A 15,587-nucleotide genomic window follows, 5' to 3' on the forward strand; every position below is an offset into this window, starting at 1 on the left:
AGAGTTTGCTACTTAGACATAACTTTCCTAAAACTTGTTATGAGTACAGAAATTCAACTGTCCACTCTGTTACTTTGCTAGCAGGAGCCCTGAGGTTTCAGCCTCAATGGACTAGCACTGCCCCACGCAGTTCTCCGGCAGAGTGCATGCATCAGCATGGACCAGGGACCATTCCTTGAAGATGCAGTTTGCATGTTCTGGCACTATTTAGCTGACTAATACTGATGTAGCCCTTAAGTGCAAGACTGGAAAATACTGTTGAACAAAAGCACACTGTTAAGCAAAACACTGCAACAAAGCATTCACAAAAACACGCAGTACTAATGAGAGTCCTGTGAGAGACATCTTCAAAGCAGATCGCCCTTACACACTTCTCTCTAGACAGCAGTCAAAATTTTGCAGTATGTTGGAGATGTAACCTTGCAATAGGTTCCCAGATTAAAAATGTTTTGAAACCAAAATTAGCAAAACCAAGTTCATCCTCCAATGGAGAAAGAACTTCTAGCTGCATTTTTACTTCAGATAAAACCTACAGGAGAACTGAAATTCAAGTGGTAACATCTCCAAGGAAACAGCTGGAAAACTTGCGGTCTTTGCAGATGCTATAGGATTCTTTATTCAAAGATAAACTGTACTATATTGTACTTTGCACTCCAGGGGAAAAAAAATTAAAAGCACAGACAAGGTCTTAGTAGGATGCCACAAACTGTGCATGCAGCAAAACAAGACTTCTTGCACTGGATCTTGATGCAAAGAATATATTCTTTACATCAGTTTGCTAAAATACAGCTAAAATTAGTAACATGAATGCTTTCACAAATAATTTTTTAGTAATTGCTATACATTTTCTGTTGTCATCAGAAGAAGTGTTCTCTGGCACAGAGGAATCATGACTTCCTCTCTCCAGGCATCCCAAGCCAAGACGCTACTAGCAAAACTGAAAGAAACCATTTTCACTTTCGCCTCTCTTCTTTACTGAGGAGCGACGTGGTACAGACGTTTCTTAGCCATACGAAATTCCCAGTTCACATTGACACCCACGCCGCAGCAACAGGGAAACAGGACTGGCGTATGTCTTAAGCAAACAAGAAATAGGGAATCCAGAGAATATAGAATTATCTTTAAGCATCTGGCTACTGCCTGCATGCTCTTCTCACTCACACTCTGGCCCTTGTCACAAGTACTTGTTGAGACAGCCCACTTCGGCTTTTCAACATCCAGGGATGTTACACAGCTGGAAACACACAGAGAAACTCTTCACTTCAGCACTCAGCAGCTTGGATCAAAGTTGTGGATTTCTGCTTTTCGGGGGTTTTTTTGGTGGGGTAGCAGATTTTTTTTAAAAGGTCTGTATTACAGCTATTCTGTTTAAGTCCCCCAGCACATATTAATCTCATGCCAACAGGAGTTTCTCTTCCCATGCAATTCGCCAGCTTCCCCAGTTACATAACCTATATGCCTATAAAAGCTTTCTATAGCTACCGTAACTGCTAATGTAAGATAAATTAAGACACAAAGGTAGTCCCGACCTCGACTTCACACACACGCAATGAACTGACGCCATTCTTCTTAGTCACAATGCCTTGAAAATGAAATAGGAGAAAGGGCTGCAGCTCTTTCTTATATAGCTCCCTTCTTCATGATAATACTTAATGTATCCTAAAAGCACATCTGTCCACCCTAATGACAGTACTTGCAGAAAGACTCTAAAATGGAGGCTGGCAATTTTCTATCCTCATAAGCTCTGGAAAGCAGCCTTCGACAATAACAACCTGTGACGGGGCCAAATCAGGGAGGTCGCAAATAGCAGTGTTTGAAGGAGGAAGACACCCATGGTCACACAGACTGTCTCCTTCGGCACCAGGAGAAGGGTGGTTCCCCGCAGCATGTCCTCTGGTATGCTGCTTACAATAATAGTATTGTCTGGACAAAGCTACAATGGAATTTGACTCCATTATGAAGAAGCAGCCGCTGATGCTCATTTTCTACCTAATACAAAGAAAGTTCAAAGCAGTGGCGTTGGCTGCAGTGGGTTTATTTTCAGATTAAGATATATACACACACCAAAAAAAGGATAAAGCAAAGGTACCTGAAATTACAGCAATTTTCCATGACCCATGCTCCTCCTTGGCTATTCTTTCTGCCTCTTCCATTAGTAACATACCAAATCCCTATAAGGGGAGAAATAACAGGAAGAAGAGATAAATTCTGTAAAAATAGAAAACATAAGCAAGGTCAGAATGTAAGCATTAGTACAGTTCCAAAAGACTCATATTTTTGGCACAGGAATGATCCTGTGATCACGACTATTGCTGAATATTGCAGGAGAGGGCTTGAGAAGAGGTGTAGCAACACTAAGCTTTAGAGTGGAGCTTTCTCAGGGATTTTTTTCTGATCATGAAATTATTCATAGACAGTTCTAGTGTCTGACTGCTTCTTAGTGGCAGAAACAGAATGAAGTTAAATCCACTGGTGGTAAGTCAGCTTGGTAGGCATTCCATAATTCCTGTCGCTGAACAAATCTATCCTGCTGAGATAACCAATCCTAAATAACAATCGCCCACCTTAATGGCTACCTTACTAGACCTGGGTTTGTGTTAGTGAATTAAACAAAGCCAGAGCACAAATGCCAGACGCAGTTGCCTACACTGTCAAATTGCAGAAGGATCCCAGTGCCATTCTGACTGGGGACATCAGCTGAAACAGATGCGGCCAGACACTACAGACCCAGAGACAAGCCCTGCTGCTGTTCACTTTTCTGATGTACATGTTGCCTTAGCACCTTGTAATCTTTATTTCCACAACCCCTCCAGCAGTCGGGAGCTGTTACCATGCTCGTTTCAGGATGAAGAACTGAGGCACGCAGCAACCACGGGGCTTGTCGGGGCTACCCACAAAGGCTCCATCAAACCGCTGCGTGACCCTTGCAGACCTAGGCTAGGCTCAAGCTCTGTAACACTCTCCTAGGCTCAACTCGTGACGCAGGAGATGCCAAATTGAAAAGAATTGCAGAAGAACGTGTTAATATTCTGGACCAGATCCATGCCTCTATTTACATTTGGAAATCTTGCACAGCAGGAGCGCTACTGGAATCACAATAATGCTTCAAAATAAGCAAATAGCCTTTCTACTCTAACAACTTAGTTGTCCTATATATCTGGGTATAATTGATTGGATTAATTCACTCCTAACATTAGGATGCAGGAATTATACTCAGCTCTTTGTTCATCTATTTTCCTGACAAGATGTACCAAATGGGGATGTGGCGACACTGAAGCACATGTGATTTAATTCTAAAAACCATTTAACTTACAGGCATTTTTAAATAACACACAGAAATCTTCGTTCTAAAACGTCCTTCTAATCAGAAATTGCCCCTGCAACTGTGAAGAACACTTTCTGATTAACCTCTTGAACACTGACTATTCCGAATGAACATGAGTGCGTCATATGCCATGAAATTTCAATTTGCAGCCTATTTTAATGTTTGTAGTTGGCTACTTCCAATTGATTTTTCTCTCTATTTTTTAAAAATATTTTTTCAAATACTTAGGATGACCACTTTTTTCTTCCTAAATTTTTAAGTGTTAACTATTTTATAGTGGAAATATCCACTCCCCCTGCCAGCCACTGCCTTATGGTCACATATCATCAGTATCTAGCAAAACTGCATCTTAATGCATATACTCAGGGAAAGATTAATAAATACAAGGAAGTTAATTTAAAACATCAGCCTTGAGCACTTCTGGCAAAGAGGACAAACTGATTGCTTTTTTAAAAGCTCAGTCCAAAGGTTCAAAACCTACCAGAGCAAAATTTAATTCACATTTTTGCTCACTGCAAGCCACAGCATGTTACATGCAGCAGAAGGATAATGTGCCATTTTCGTATGAGTCACTGCGAGGAATTAGAAACACGGCTTTCCACTCTATTCTTCACATGCTTTAAGATATATATGAAATGGTCTCACAAGTGTGTCTGAAGCAAAAAACTGTCTGACCCAACTAAGAGAGTTTACTCACGAGTCTCACCAAATCACTTAAACTGATAAACATCTCGGAACCAAAGTTGGATTTCTTCTGTTTTGGTAGGAAGAATGCATTCAATAAATGTTCCTTTGAAAGAAAACTGGGCAGTACCAAATAAAATCTCACCTTCCCACATGCATTTCAGATTTCAGAAGTGAAATTAGTCTATTGAACAAGATCAATTTTAGAAGGAAACAAAAAGACACAATGGATGTATCCCCTTTGTTTTGTTTTTACTCAGTTTGCAGTCAAGTCTGATGTACCATACAGGATATCAAAGGAAAGATATTCAGAACCAAAGGTGCTTAGTACTCCAAAGTCAAATTAGCACCAGCATATGTGAGCTCATATTGTATGGGCATGAAGCAACACTGATAGCATTCAGCCATGCTTTTTTTTTTTTTTTTTAAATCTCAGGGCAGTCACAATTATCTAAACATGATCACACTAACAAAAACTCAGAAGCAGCATGATTTCAGCAGGTGAAATGCAAGAAGAGGCTCAAATTCAATTCTGTTTCTATTGCAGCAGACTATAATTCAAAGCAAGTGAATGAATCTCAGATATTAAAAAAAATTCTTCTCCAGTTGTGTTGGGGAGAGGGGTGCAAGAAAGAGGCACAGATAAAAAATAAATACAGCTTGGAGTACCTGGTGCTGAAATTTTGAAGGATCCCGACTGCTCACGGGGACAACGCTCCCATACACGTGCAATTCCCGGACAATGGAAACGCCTCCTTTCAGCTCAGGTCTGAATGACTCTTCTGAACACTTCCGCAGTCGTAGGAGGCCAACAAGAATATCCTGCTCTGGATCTTCATAGGACAGGAAGGTCTCCCAGCCACCATTAGCCACATAATCTCTTCTAACTAATTCAATCTGGTCAAAGAGTACAAATACAAAGAGGAAAAGAGAAAAGGACAACTTCTTTAAAAATATTTAAGCAACATGTTGAACAGACCAAAACCAATTTCATGGATCCATAAACTATTACGATTCAGAGGAAGCATGCAGTGCTTTCTTAAAGGCCAATTTAATTCTAGATGGATTTTAGCAGTACTGGATAAGAACTGCTGTTACTGCAGTCATATTGAAGATAAAACATGTGACTACTTTAATAGAAATGTATTTGCCAATGGGAGAGAACTAGTCTTCTATCCCTATTTGCAAGCTTTCAAGAAGGGCTGGTAACCCACATGGTTTCCTGTCTAAGTCAGAAACCTAAAACCTATATTTCTTGAGTTACTCAAGGTTCATAATCACTGCAAAATCAATGGGGGCAGCAACTCTTGCCTCTAACCAAGGGACTTGCTCTAATTGAAATTCAGATCCAGTTACAAACTTGCTAATGTAGAATGAGTAGTTTTGCATCTGCCTTCACTAAACCTGTGTTTAGGTCCATGTCTCCACTACTTTGCAAAAGAAATGGCTTGGGATGTCTACAGAACATGAGTCTTCTAAGCAGCAGTCAACTACTTTACCAATTAGTTCCTTCCAGCACCGCACAGGATCTACCTACATGAGCAAACTGCATAGTGCAACAGGAGTGGGTCTGAAAGGAGTTGGTGTTGAGTATTGCATTACATGTGCTTTACAGAATCAGCAGGAAGTGTTTTCTTACTCATTCAGATAGTACTGAAGACACCAAAACCATCCAGACAAATACCCTGAGACCTGACCAGTGACAACATATTACTTGCCCTCAAATCCAATTTTTGATAGCAATCTAGACAAAGGCAGCTCTGAAGATCACAAGTGAAAGGGAAAAGTGAAGTGAGAGTAGGCTGCTCTGGAGAATACAATAAAGACCATGCCTGCGTAGAAGAAATTACTTCTGCAGAGCACTGAAAAGCTATAAAGAGTAACTGGTGGATAAGAGAGTAGAAAGAAGAAAAAACTGCTTTTTCAGAGAGTCCTGACCTACCATCATCAAGGAGCAGCCCCAGGGCTCAAGATGAGACTCCCTCACAGCAGCATGAGACCTGATCAAATATCACATAACGGTAGCTGTCTTTATAGGTAGCAGAGTTACCACTGAGTTAATTTGATGTAACCTGTAGCCGGTGATGATAATGTCACATCTCCGGTGACATAGTGAGTCACTCTATTTGCATTTTGAATTGATATGAAATAGCTGCCCATCCTTGCTGTAGGGACTCCCTTGCCCACCTGTGACAACCAGCTGCTAAGCAGACCAAAATTATTTCCCAAATTGCCTGGCTCAACAGAGGAGTGGCAGGAATAGTTTGTGATATTGAGAGCCTGGTGACAACACAGGATATGGTTGGGGGGGGTTCAGTACAGACTAGTCCTGGTTCTCTTCCAAAGAGCTAGGCACCCATTAGCAGCTGGCACACATTAGGTATGCTCCTGGAAGGCACTTCCTAAACTAAATCTGAACAGAATCTGGTTTCTGTGCTTCCTGATGCTTTCAAAGTGGGGAACAATCAGAGGATTTGCTTCAAAAGCACACCCCTGATCTGAACGAAAACTGTCACATAGGTACACCTGCCATCATTTTGACAGCCTCCTTTCACTTTAGGACTTCAAACATGAATGGCAAGTGTCAGTGGATGCCCTGTGCACCAGCACTGCACTGGCGTTTCTAACATTTACATCCCGACAGTACAGTATAGGACTGATCCCTATGTATACCTTGCCATGCTCTCCCCAGTACTACTATAAAGACCAAAGCAAAAGACCTCAGTGTTTTTTCTGCAAATCCTCTAATACCCAGAAATCCATGAATTAAAGATTTGTTTACAGAAAAGCCATAAGGGATTCTGTCGCCTGCCTGCCTTACTCCGTGATGAAGTCTGGGTGAACACAGCTCACAATTAAATCCCTTACTGACTACAGAAGCAAGGCTCATTTCAACACTGACGTACAGCTCACGGGGTAAGCGCCCAAGCAGATGTCTGCCGATGTGCCAAGTTCTCCAAGAGCACAACTCCACTCCAGCTTGTGTGTCAGGCTGACACACACTGATCCAGATCTACCACTAGGTACACAACGCCCCTAGTAAAATGGAAATGTACAGGAAAATAGAAGAGCATGAGTTTTTTAAAATACCCAGATTTTGCAGTTAGTTTCATATGTGGAAAAGCAGTTAGGTTGAAGCTTACTGCTAATGTTTAAAAAAAAAAAAAAGCAGAAAATATTATTAAACACTGCTATACTAAGAATTCAAAATGGCAAGATTGGAGAACTCCTGGTTTCTCCTGAAGACAAAACAAAACAAGTAGAAAACATGGCTCCATTGCCTGTCCTCTAGCAGGGACTAGGTGCCGTGTTATGCCCACATGGAGTCCAAAAGCCACTTGCAGACAGAGATGAAGCAAGACTACAGGAACCTTCACCAGGAGACTTTATATTGTGTGCATTTTTATAGCATCATAAGCACGTATCAGGTAAGCTGATCTGCTCAGAAAAGTCCCTACTAATCTGAGTTTTTTATTCTCCCCACTTCCCTGGGCACAGAGGGCCCTAGGATACGTAAATCCCTTCAAAGGGTTTCCAGGGGCTCACAAGACATACCAGTATCCCAGAAGGAAAAGGCTTTGTACAAATGTGGCAAAAGCCATCCTGAATCACCTCCCGGTCGGTTGGTACATAGCTATGTACAGCAGCGTGCTGCAGTCCCCAGTGTCAGCCCCTTGTCCGTAAACCATCCCGTGCGCTGGGTAAGAATAATCCTCATCAGGGTGGATTACCATTTCAGTACGCAATCCTAGTAAATGTCCAGCACAGTCTGTTTTAAACTTCCTTCGACAAACAAAGGGAAAACCCAATTGCCGATTACACACTTAAGCTAGAACAGCTACCCCCAGCTTAAAAATCTGCCTTATTCCTATTAGAGCTCTATATCAAGATCATTATCTTGATCCAACCCTCCCCGCTTCGCAGGAACAGCAGCAGCTTCCACATCTTGCACTTTCTGCTTTAACACTAATGTAGGTTCATAACCTGAACAGAGCTGTTATTGCCCCTTGCCTTTCAAAAACTGTCCATCCAACATCTCTTTACAGCAACAATTCACTAGAGCATTTTTAAGGCTATTACGTAGCACTATGCAGCCTTAACCATTCTGAGAGCAAGCAAATACCTTCCGCTGCTATGGAGAAACACCACTAATTGAAAAGGCAGCTTAGAGACAGCTCTGTAAATAACCAGCTACAGGCAAATAATCTACTTCAAATTGATTAAAAAAAAAACCCAAAACTTTTAAAAGCAGACACACTATTGCCATTATAAAAATACATACAGCCTACTGATCCTTAACAGAAAGAAGTTACATGAAGTATAACTAATTATAGCAAGCGATTAATTTGTTTTAGATCTGACACGATAGACTCTCTTATCAAAAGGATGCATTGTTTACTTATGAAGCTAAGAAAAACATCATACCTTGTCATTAGTCTAAAGCACATGAAAAATTATACCATCTTCAGAACATTCCTCTTCTTGCTGTCATGATAAATTTTACTACGACTACATAATGACATCCTCCTGCCACTCAGACAGATGAGTTTAACAAAGGGAATTTTCAACAGAACGTTGCTTTGAAAACCCTGTGATAAGCTATTTGCTAACTACTCAAGAAATTTACAATTTAAATTAGATTAGCACTGCTGACAACAGACATCTTTGGAAAATATTTCGTGAGATGACCGCAGATTAGATAACAGGAGCAGAGCACAAAGGCTGCACAGCCTATGTACAAATGAGTCTGTACAGCCTCAATTCTTGCAGAAATCTGGTAAGAACAAGGTAATTTATTTGGGGTCATTACACACTTATACACATTATATCCAGTTATACTGGATTTCTGTTATGCAAGATGGGAAGTATTGTACTCTATCTGAATTCACATAATGGCAGGAGAAAAAACAGAATATGGCTCCTAGTAATCTCTGATTTGCAAAAGCGAGAACACCTTTCAGATGCTAAAGTCAGAGAATATTCATTCTACTTAACTTCTGGCACCAAACTCAGAGCATCTCTGAAGCCTAAATAATCAGTGGAGCCTCCAAAGCACAAGACCTCTGTCAGGAATCTCTCTCTATGCTGACACATAGAAAGCCCAACCCCAGGTTTAGTGGCTCACTTTTAGGAAGTGGGTACGTGCCCATTGCACAGAAGAGAAGAGAGGTATCCAAGTGTCATTCTGATTCAGCTTTCTACCTGGGGGTGGCAGTATCTTCTGCCTGGCACAAAGAATTCTTGTTTGAAAGTAAAGGCAATATATGATGGACAAACTCCAGAATCATTTCAGTCCCTCCTTAATGTCAGCAAAGGAACAGGAAGGGAATACTTCCAGGGTATGATTTATTAGTCACAGCAGACATGTATAATAAGATGGATCAGACCCTGTGTGATCTTAGAAAGCTCATCTCCTTGGGTGCCATGGACCTCCTGACCACTTTCTGGAAGGATTGATCCCTCCTTGTGACTACAGTGAACTGGAGAATTAGTTTCCTAAATTGGATGCTTGAAGTTCGGCAGTGAACGTTTTACCTTCTATAAAATAAGCATAGCAATCTTTTTGTGGACTATTTTAGGAAGGAAAAACACAACATATGTGTCACATGCTAAATGGATCTACTGATATATATACACAGACATACATGTGCAGAAGTCTATTTATACATATATTGTTTGCCTGTATAAACATGTACATTCACAAAAAAAAAGGCTGTAAACTCATCTTGCTAAACATTCATTCCTGTTCAGCACGCATACATGGTGTTATTGGTATTTTCTAAATCCAAATTTGTAATGAGGAGGGAGAAAAGGGAAGGCAGTTATTTTGTTATAGCAGTGCAAATACCAAAATAACTGCTCACTGTAGTCAGTTTATTGAACATGGTGGTCCATAAATTTCAACATGTGACTGTGCTCAAACAGAAGACATCCAAAGCTGCTGTGAAAATAAATGGAAAATTGGATCCAGCTACAAAGGCAAACTGCAGGATTGGACATGCTACAAATGGGTCCCAACACCTCCACACAAAACACATGTAACAAATTGTGTCTGAAACAAGCTCCTAGAAAATAAGACAAATCTCACCTGATATGGTCTCACTTTATGGTGAATTTCTTGAATTCCAACCTCTCTTGTCCTTACATCACGACACTATAAAGAAAGGGAGGAAAAAAAATTACACGGGAGAAAAACATTAAGCTCTGAAACATACAGATTTCCAGCCACCTGTTGGGTTCAAAACTAAACTGAAATTGCATGAAGTTGCATGGGCGAATTTCAAATGGGTAGACTTCAAAACAAAAATGCTCACCGATCCATCCTTAACACACCTCAGAAAGAGGTCTTAGTGCTAAATGGAAAGACATGCTGACAAAAATCAATTCACTAAGCAACCATTACGGTTCATGAAGAAACGTACCCTTTGATTCACGAACAGTAGGGTCTGGAGGCAAAGTCAACATACATAAAAAAATAACAGAGGCGAAAAAAAGACTTCGGCATAATCCATTTTTACCCTGCATTGGGAAGGTCTAACATTGGCAAAATCTACGCCAAAGCACCAGAGTCCTTAAGCAGCCAGTTTTTGAATCTCAGCAACTTTTTCCTTGCTTTTAAATGAGAACTGTTGCAGAAGCCCTATCCAAATATCAGAAAGTAAAGCTAATGCTGATCTAGCATCCACAGAGCATCACTGAGGGTTGGGACCAATGATGGAGAAAAAGACAGCCAAAAGAAATCTTCCCTCCCTTATAAGTCAGACAGAGGAGGAGATGAGGCTCCAAGCTCAGTGCTTGAGACATCAGTTATAGCTTACATAAACTTTTGTGCTTCTCAGCAAAGCCGATGGAAGTTGTGTAATTTGGTACCCATTCACATAAGCAAACAGTTGTGATAGTATAAGCACTCCTACTGTGGGAGACTATACGCATTCATGTCTTAGCGGTTTTATTGGAAAGTCCAATATTAAGCTTAACCCAACATTTGTCAGCAAAGTGCAGCCGTAAGAGTTTTACCCAAAGCAGCTGAGTTGCAAATGCTCGTTTCATTCCACTAGTGCTGCTCTACTTGGAGGGAAGGTAGATAACCTCCACCAACAGGCTAATATTGCTCTAACAGTAACAACACCTACCTGCCCATGTATTTCCAAAAGCCAGACTTTTAGACATGTGCAAAAATCCAATTCACAGAAACTCCAGAGTACCCAGAACAAGCACAGCTCTATCTCATGTCCTGTCCTTCTCTGAATGCTTTTAAATTCCATTATCAATATAAAGCAACAATCTCCCAAATAGCAGAAAAAAGTGGGAGTTTGTGGTTTTGTTGGGGGTTTTTTTGTTTGTTTTTGGGTTTTGTTTGTTTGTTTGTTTTGGGTTGGGTTTTTTTGTTTTTTAGAGTAGGCTATGGTAAAACCAGGATTCATTGTCATACCAGGATTCTAGAGTAGACAAACTCTTCTCTGCCTTACAATTTCCTAGCTACACAAACAGCACAGAAGGAGGCAGAGAAATATCCACTCTTCATTAAGAACCCCAGAACTGAGGAAGGACAATGTATTCTGGGATGCTGCTTTAAAATTCTGTGTCCCAACTGTGTATCTCTACTTGCACTCAGTGGCTGGCAATCATGAAGGCCAGCATCTGGTCCCTCCAGCAAGGCTCCTCAAGAATAATTTCTTTCCAACAACCACAGACACAAATTGCAGTGTTGGCATGACTGATCCCCATCCCTCAAACACACTCCTCACCAAGCCATTCCCCAAAGATGGATGCCAGAACTGCCAGAGCTGCCTGATCCTTACTATCGAGCCTGCAAATAGATAAGATTCCTGCAAGTCCCTTCCTTGCCTTGGCCTTTTCCTCTCCCTTTTCTAAGCTAAGAGACAAGAGGACAAAGCATATTTACAGTTTTCTCCTATGACACAAGAAAAAAACATAACAGTACCTTACATCCCATCTATATTGCAGCAAACTGTTTGGTTCCTCATTCCACCAGCTGCAGTGTTTCTGCCTCACTAAATTAAAATCTATAATCATCTGCACAGCGGAGATATTTACAGATTTGGTTCTTCTAAAAGCGATGAGTGCCAGCCTGACAAGCCCTTTAATGGTTCAGCTCAGCCCCGACTGCCATGGATCAGCTATCCCTGCTTCTCCAGCTGGTCTTGATCAGGTTCAGATCAAATGATGTTGTTTTAGTATCAAATCCAGGGAAGAGTTCACTAGTAGCCCTAAAGAGCTCAATTGAAAAGGCTTAGCGGCACCACAGAGGTTGTCTACCCTGCCTGGTTTTGAAGTGAAAAGTCAGCAGGAGAGATGGAAGCTTCTGTGGCTGGCAAAGCTGTCTGCCAAATCCTGGCTTGCTACTGGAGAGAGACTGGGAGGAATGATTTAAGGAGAAAGTCCAGGGCATCAGCTTAGGAGACATTAAGTGATATGGAAAGCCCAGCTAGAAGGAAGACAGTCTGGAGTTTCTTTACTGATCTTTTGCACTGCAACTGCAAGATCCAAGTGAGATGGCAAAGGCAGTAAGGAGCTAGATGTAGCCTAGAGAACTATCCATGTTAAATACCAAAAATATAGGTCAGCAGCACGAGTTGATGTGGGACTACAGGCAGCAGCCAAAGACTTTACCATTGCTGGATACAGTAATTCCTTAAAACCTCTTTAAGAAAAGGTGAGCTAGAAAAATGGAATGCTAAATCACAATACAGACGCATGGAACAGTTGTGGTGAGTATCTGTTCCTGCCTAAACACCAGGACACCAAAGCAATTAAAGCCCTTTGGAATAGTCTCAAGGAGCATGGGGTTTGTGTGATGTTTTGTTTAGGAAGTCGGACAGCCCAAGAAAGGAAGAACTTGGGCATAACTCTGCTGGAGGATCTGCAAACTGTGTCTCAGTGGGAGGTTTAAACAGTGAGCAGTGTCAGAACAGACCACGAGGGACACTGTGAATGCCAACTGCTGCAGCGACCTTCCGAGAAAAATTAAGACTGGGTATACGTACCTCCTTCTGACTCCAAATACAAATGCAATTTGTATTTGCAAATCCCCCTCCTTCTCTCCACCCCCGCTCATATTTTTATTTGACCTTAGAAATATCAAGAATATCAAGTCTCATTTGTTTGTGCTGAAATCTCTCTTGCAAGATTTCTCTGGCCTCAGACTAAGAGCTTTTCTTCCAATTGTTCAGTCAAGTAAGTGCATGCGTGGGAAAAAGAAAGGAAGGAGAATTTCTAATAGCATAAATTAAAAAGAAACCTTCCTGCCTTCTCTCTGATTTAAGGGTTTCGTTCTGCTAAAACATGGAATATCACAAACTAGCTACCTTTGGGAACAGCATGAAAGTGCTAAAAATCAACCAAACAAAAACAGCTTTTCAGAAGAATCATCAAGGTGCTTTTTAGTCATTAACATTTTTTTGAAAGACTTTTGCAGATTGTTTTAGTTCAGCAGTAAACCTGGCTCCTGTTGTGTCTTCTAGTCATTACTTTTCTCTCTGCTACTTTGTGTAAAGTCATCAAGCAGCTCTCCCTCCATACCAACTGACAAATATTTTACCTGTGTCCCAAGATCTTTCATCCTGGCCAAGGCAAGCTCTCTCAGGTTCCCGTGCTCCACTCCAGAGCTGACTAGTGGCATTGGGATATCTCTGCATATAAGAGGAAAAACAAAAACCTCAAACAACTGCATTAGCAGACAATACACCATAAAGCACCATTATAGTCATCTAAGCCAAGACCCCAAATAGCAGACCACAACTTATCTGAATTACCTTTGTTTCAAGTCTTTGGTTGAACAAGAAATAACACAACTAAAAGCAGGAGAAAAATGAAGGGAAAAAAGCTACAGATTTTATTTTAGTAAAAAGACTGAAGACAAAAGTAGGCTTTTACAATCCTAAGAAATAGGTTATAATTTTGCTCTCAGTTCTTCACTTGGAAGTCTGGAAAAAAAGGATCAACCAGCTGAGCCCATGCCTTGCCTAGGACTCCAGGTCAGATGTTCTTCATGGTTATCTGTTGCTGAAGAAAAGCAATTGGGAACCCGATCGTGTCTTTCTGCAGTCTCCGAGTTGAATGCCCGTCAGGGAAAATGGATCAAAATTACAACATTTTTATATTGGGATGCTAGCTGCTTAAAAGTGAAAAAGTTCTGTTTAGCAAATGATTTGCAGCAAAGCCCAGCCAGAAAGTCTAGGGTCTTCCTGCGGGAATGTAAATCATGAGTCTGCAAATGGCAGAACTCCTTCCTTCAGTTCTCCAAGGAACGTATTACAATGAAATTTGAAAGCAAGACCAGGTTTGGCCTCTCTGCTGCCTTCCAGGGCAGTTCGTCCCACTAGAGATTAGGAAAGCAGGATACCATCCCTTAGTGAAAGGAGGATTTACGCACCCAGATCAAGCTGAAAAAAACCCATGCAGATTATTGGCACATCCCACTCCACGCTCACCTTCTATCTAATGCTGTACTATACGGTGATCTCAAATGCTTCCCCCCAAATCCTGCTCAAACACCACCCTGGCACCTCTGATAAGACACCACCCAAGTGCACTACTGTGTAATCCAACCCCCCTCAGATCTTCTACAGGGAAATAAGGACTATACAAGCATGAAAGTTACTCAGTAAATTGTACAGCAGGTTGGTCTCAAAACGGGGCTCAAACATTCCTTGGTGAGTATTCCTCCTTTTCCTTTATCTGTGCAAGCTTTCAACAGAGTAAAGAACAGAATATCACAAAAAAACATACAGAGAATAGGATGGTTCAGGGAATTGGTAATGTAATTAGCTTAATCCATGTTGGTTCAGTAGTGATTGAAAGTCATCACCATCTAGCAGCTGTCTGATGACCTCTGTAAAATGTATTAATTGATCTATTCAGTTCCTTGAGGACTTGCATTCACACCATGGCCCCCATTAACAATTACTATTTTTGGCAGTAGCTGTATAAAAGATAAAGGTCTTCAGCAGTCCTAAAGACCTGATCCTCATGCTGCTTCAGCCTTGTAGAAGTCTGAGACACTGGCGAGGGGGGCTAGAAAAGGAGTTTTCCTTTACTGTTCGGAATGAAAACAAGGGCTTCAGAACTCCAGGATTCTCCTCCCATTTCAGCATCGCACTCCAATTTTGGTATGACTTTCTCCAGCATAATGGAGGCCCTGTGTTTTACTTTCCTCCCCTGTTTTCCCTGCTCTTTTTTCTATGAAGCCAAAGGGTCTATGAAAAATTCCTCACCTCTTACACCCGCATGCCAAAAAGTTGAGGCAAAAATACAATTAGCCAACCAAATCATTTATTCAGTGGATTTCTTTGAGCAAATAAGACACAGCAGAGCCAACACAACACACTTTAAAGAGCCTCAATTAGAGGAAATAAGCACTTCACATTGTGACTGAAGGACACACTAGAGGAGAACAGCATTTTCATCAGGGTGTGTTAGATCTACAGTGATAATCTAACTAAACTTCTTTCTTCTAATTATGGAACAACTCCAAGAAGTCAGGCTGTATGTATTTTCCCTACAGGGACGTAGATATAACATCCTGACATGTTCCAGTACCAGGTCTTTAGCTAAA

At 41.1% G+C, this 15,587-nt stretch overlaps 1 protein-coding gene across 1 annotated transcript in view; it reads right to left on the reverse strand.

Moving 5' to 3' along the window:
- The window catches only part of ELP3 (elongator acetyltransferase complex subunit 3), a 90,794-nt gene that overhangs the window by 19,791 nt on the left and 55,416 nt on the right, over window positions 1-15,587 (reverse strand). The window contains exons 11-14 of the mRNA XM_069805501.1: window positions 13,572-13,662; window positions 10,098-10,163; window positions 4,679-4,906; window positions 2,090-2,171 (exon numbers count right to left, since the gene is read on the reverse strand). Of these exons, the coding sequence (XP_069661602.1) occupies window positions 2,090-2,171; window positions 4,679-4,906; window positions 10,098-10,163; window positions 13,572-13,662 (467 nt within the window). The remainder of the gene's footprint in view (window positions 1-2,089; window positions 2,172-4,678; window positions 4,907-10,097; window positions 10,164-13,571; window positions 13,663-15,587) is intronic.

The sequence above is a fragment of the Haliaeetus albicilla genome, chromosome 18, assembly GCF_947461875.1.
Source record: "Haliaeetus albicilla chromosome 18, bHalAlb1.1, whole genome shotgun sequence".
Classification (NCBI taxonomy): Eukaryota; Metazoa; Chordata; class Aves; order Accipitriformes; family Accipitridae; genus Haliaeetus; species Haliaeetus albicilla.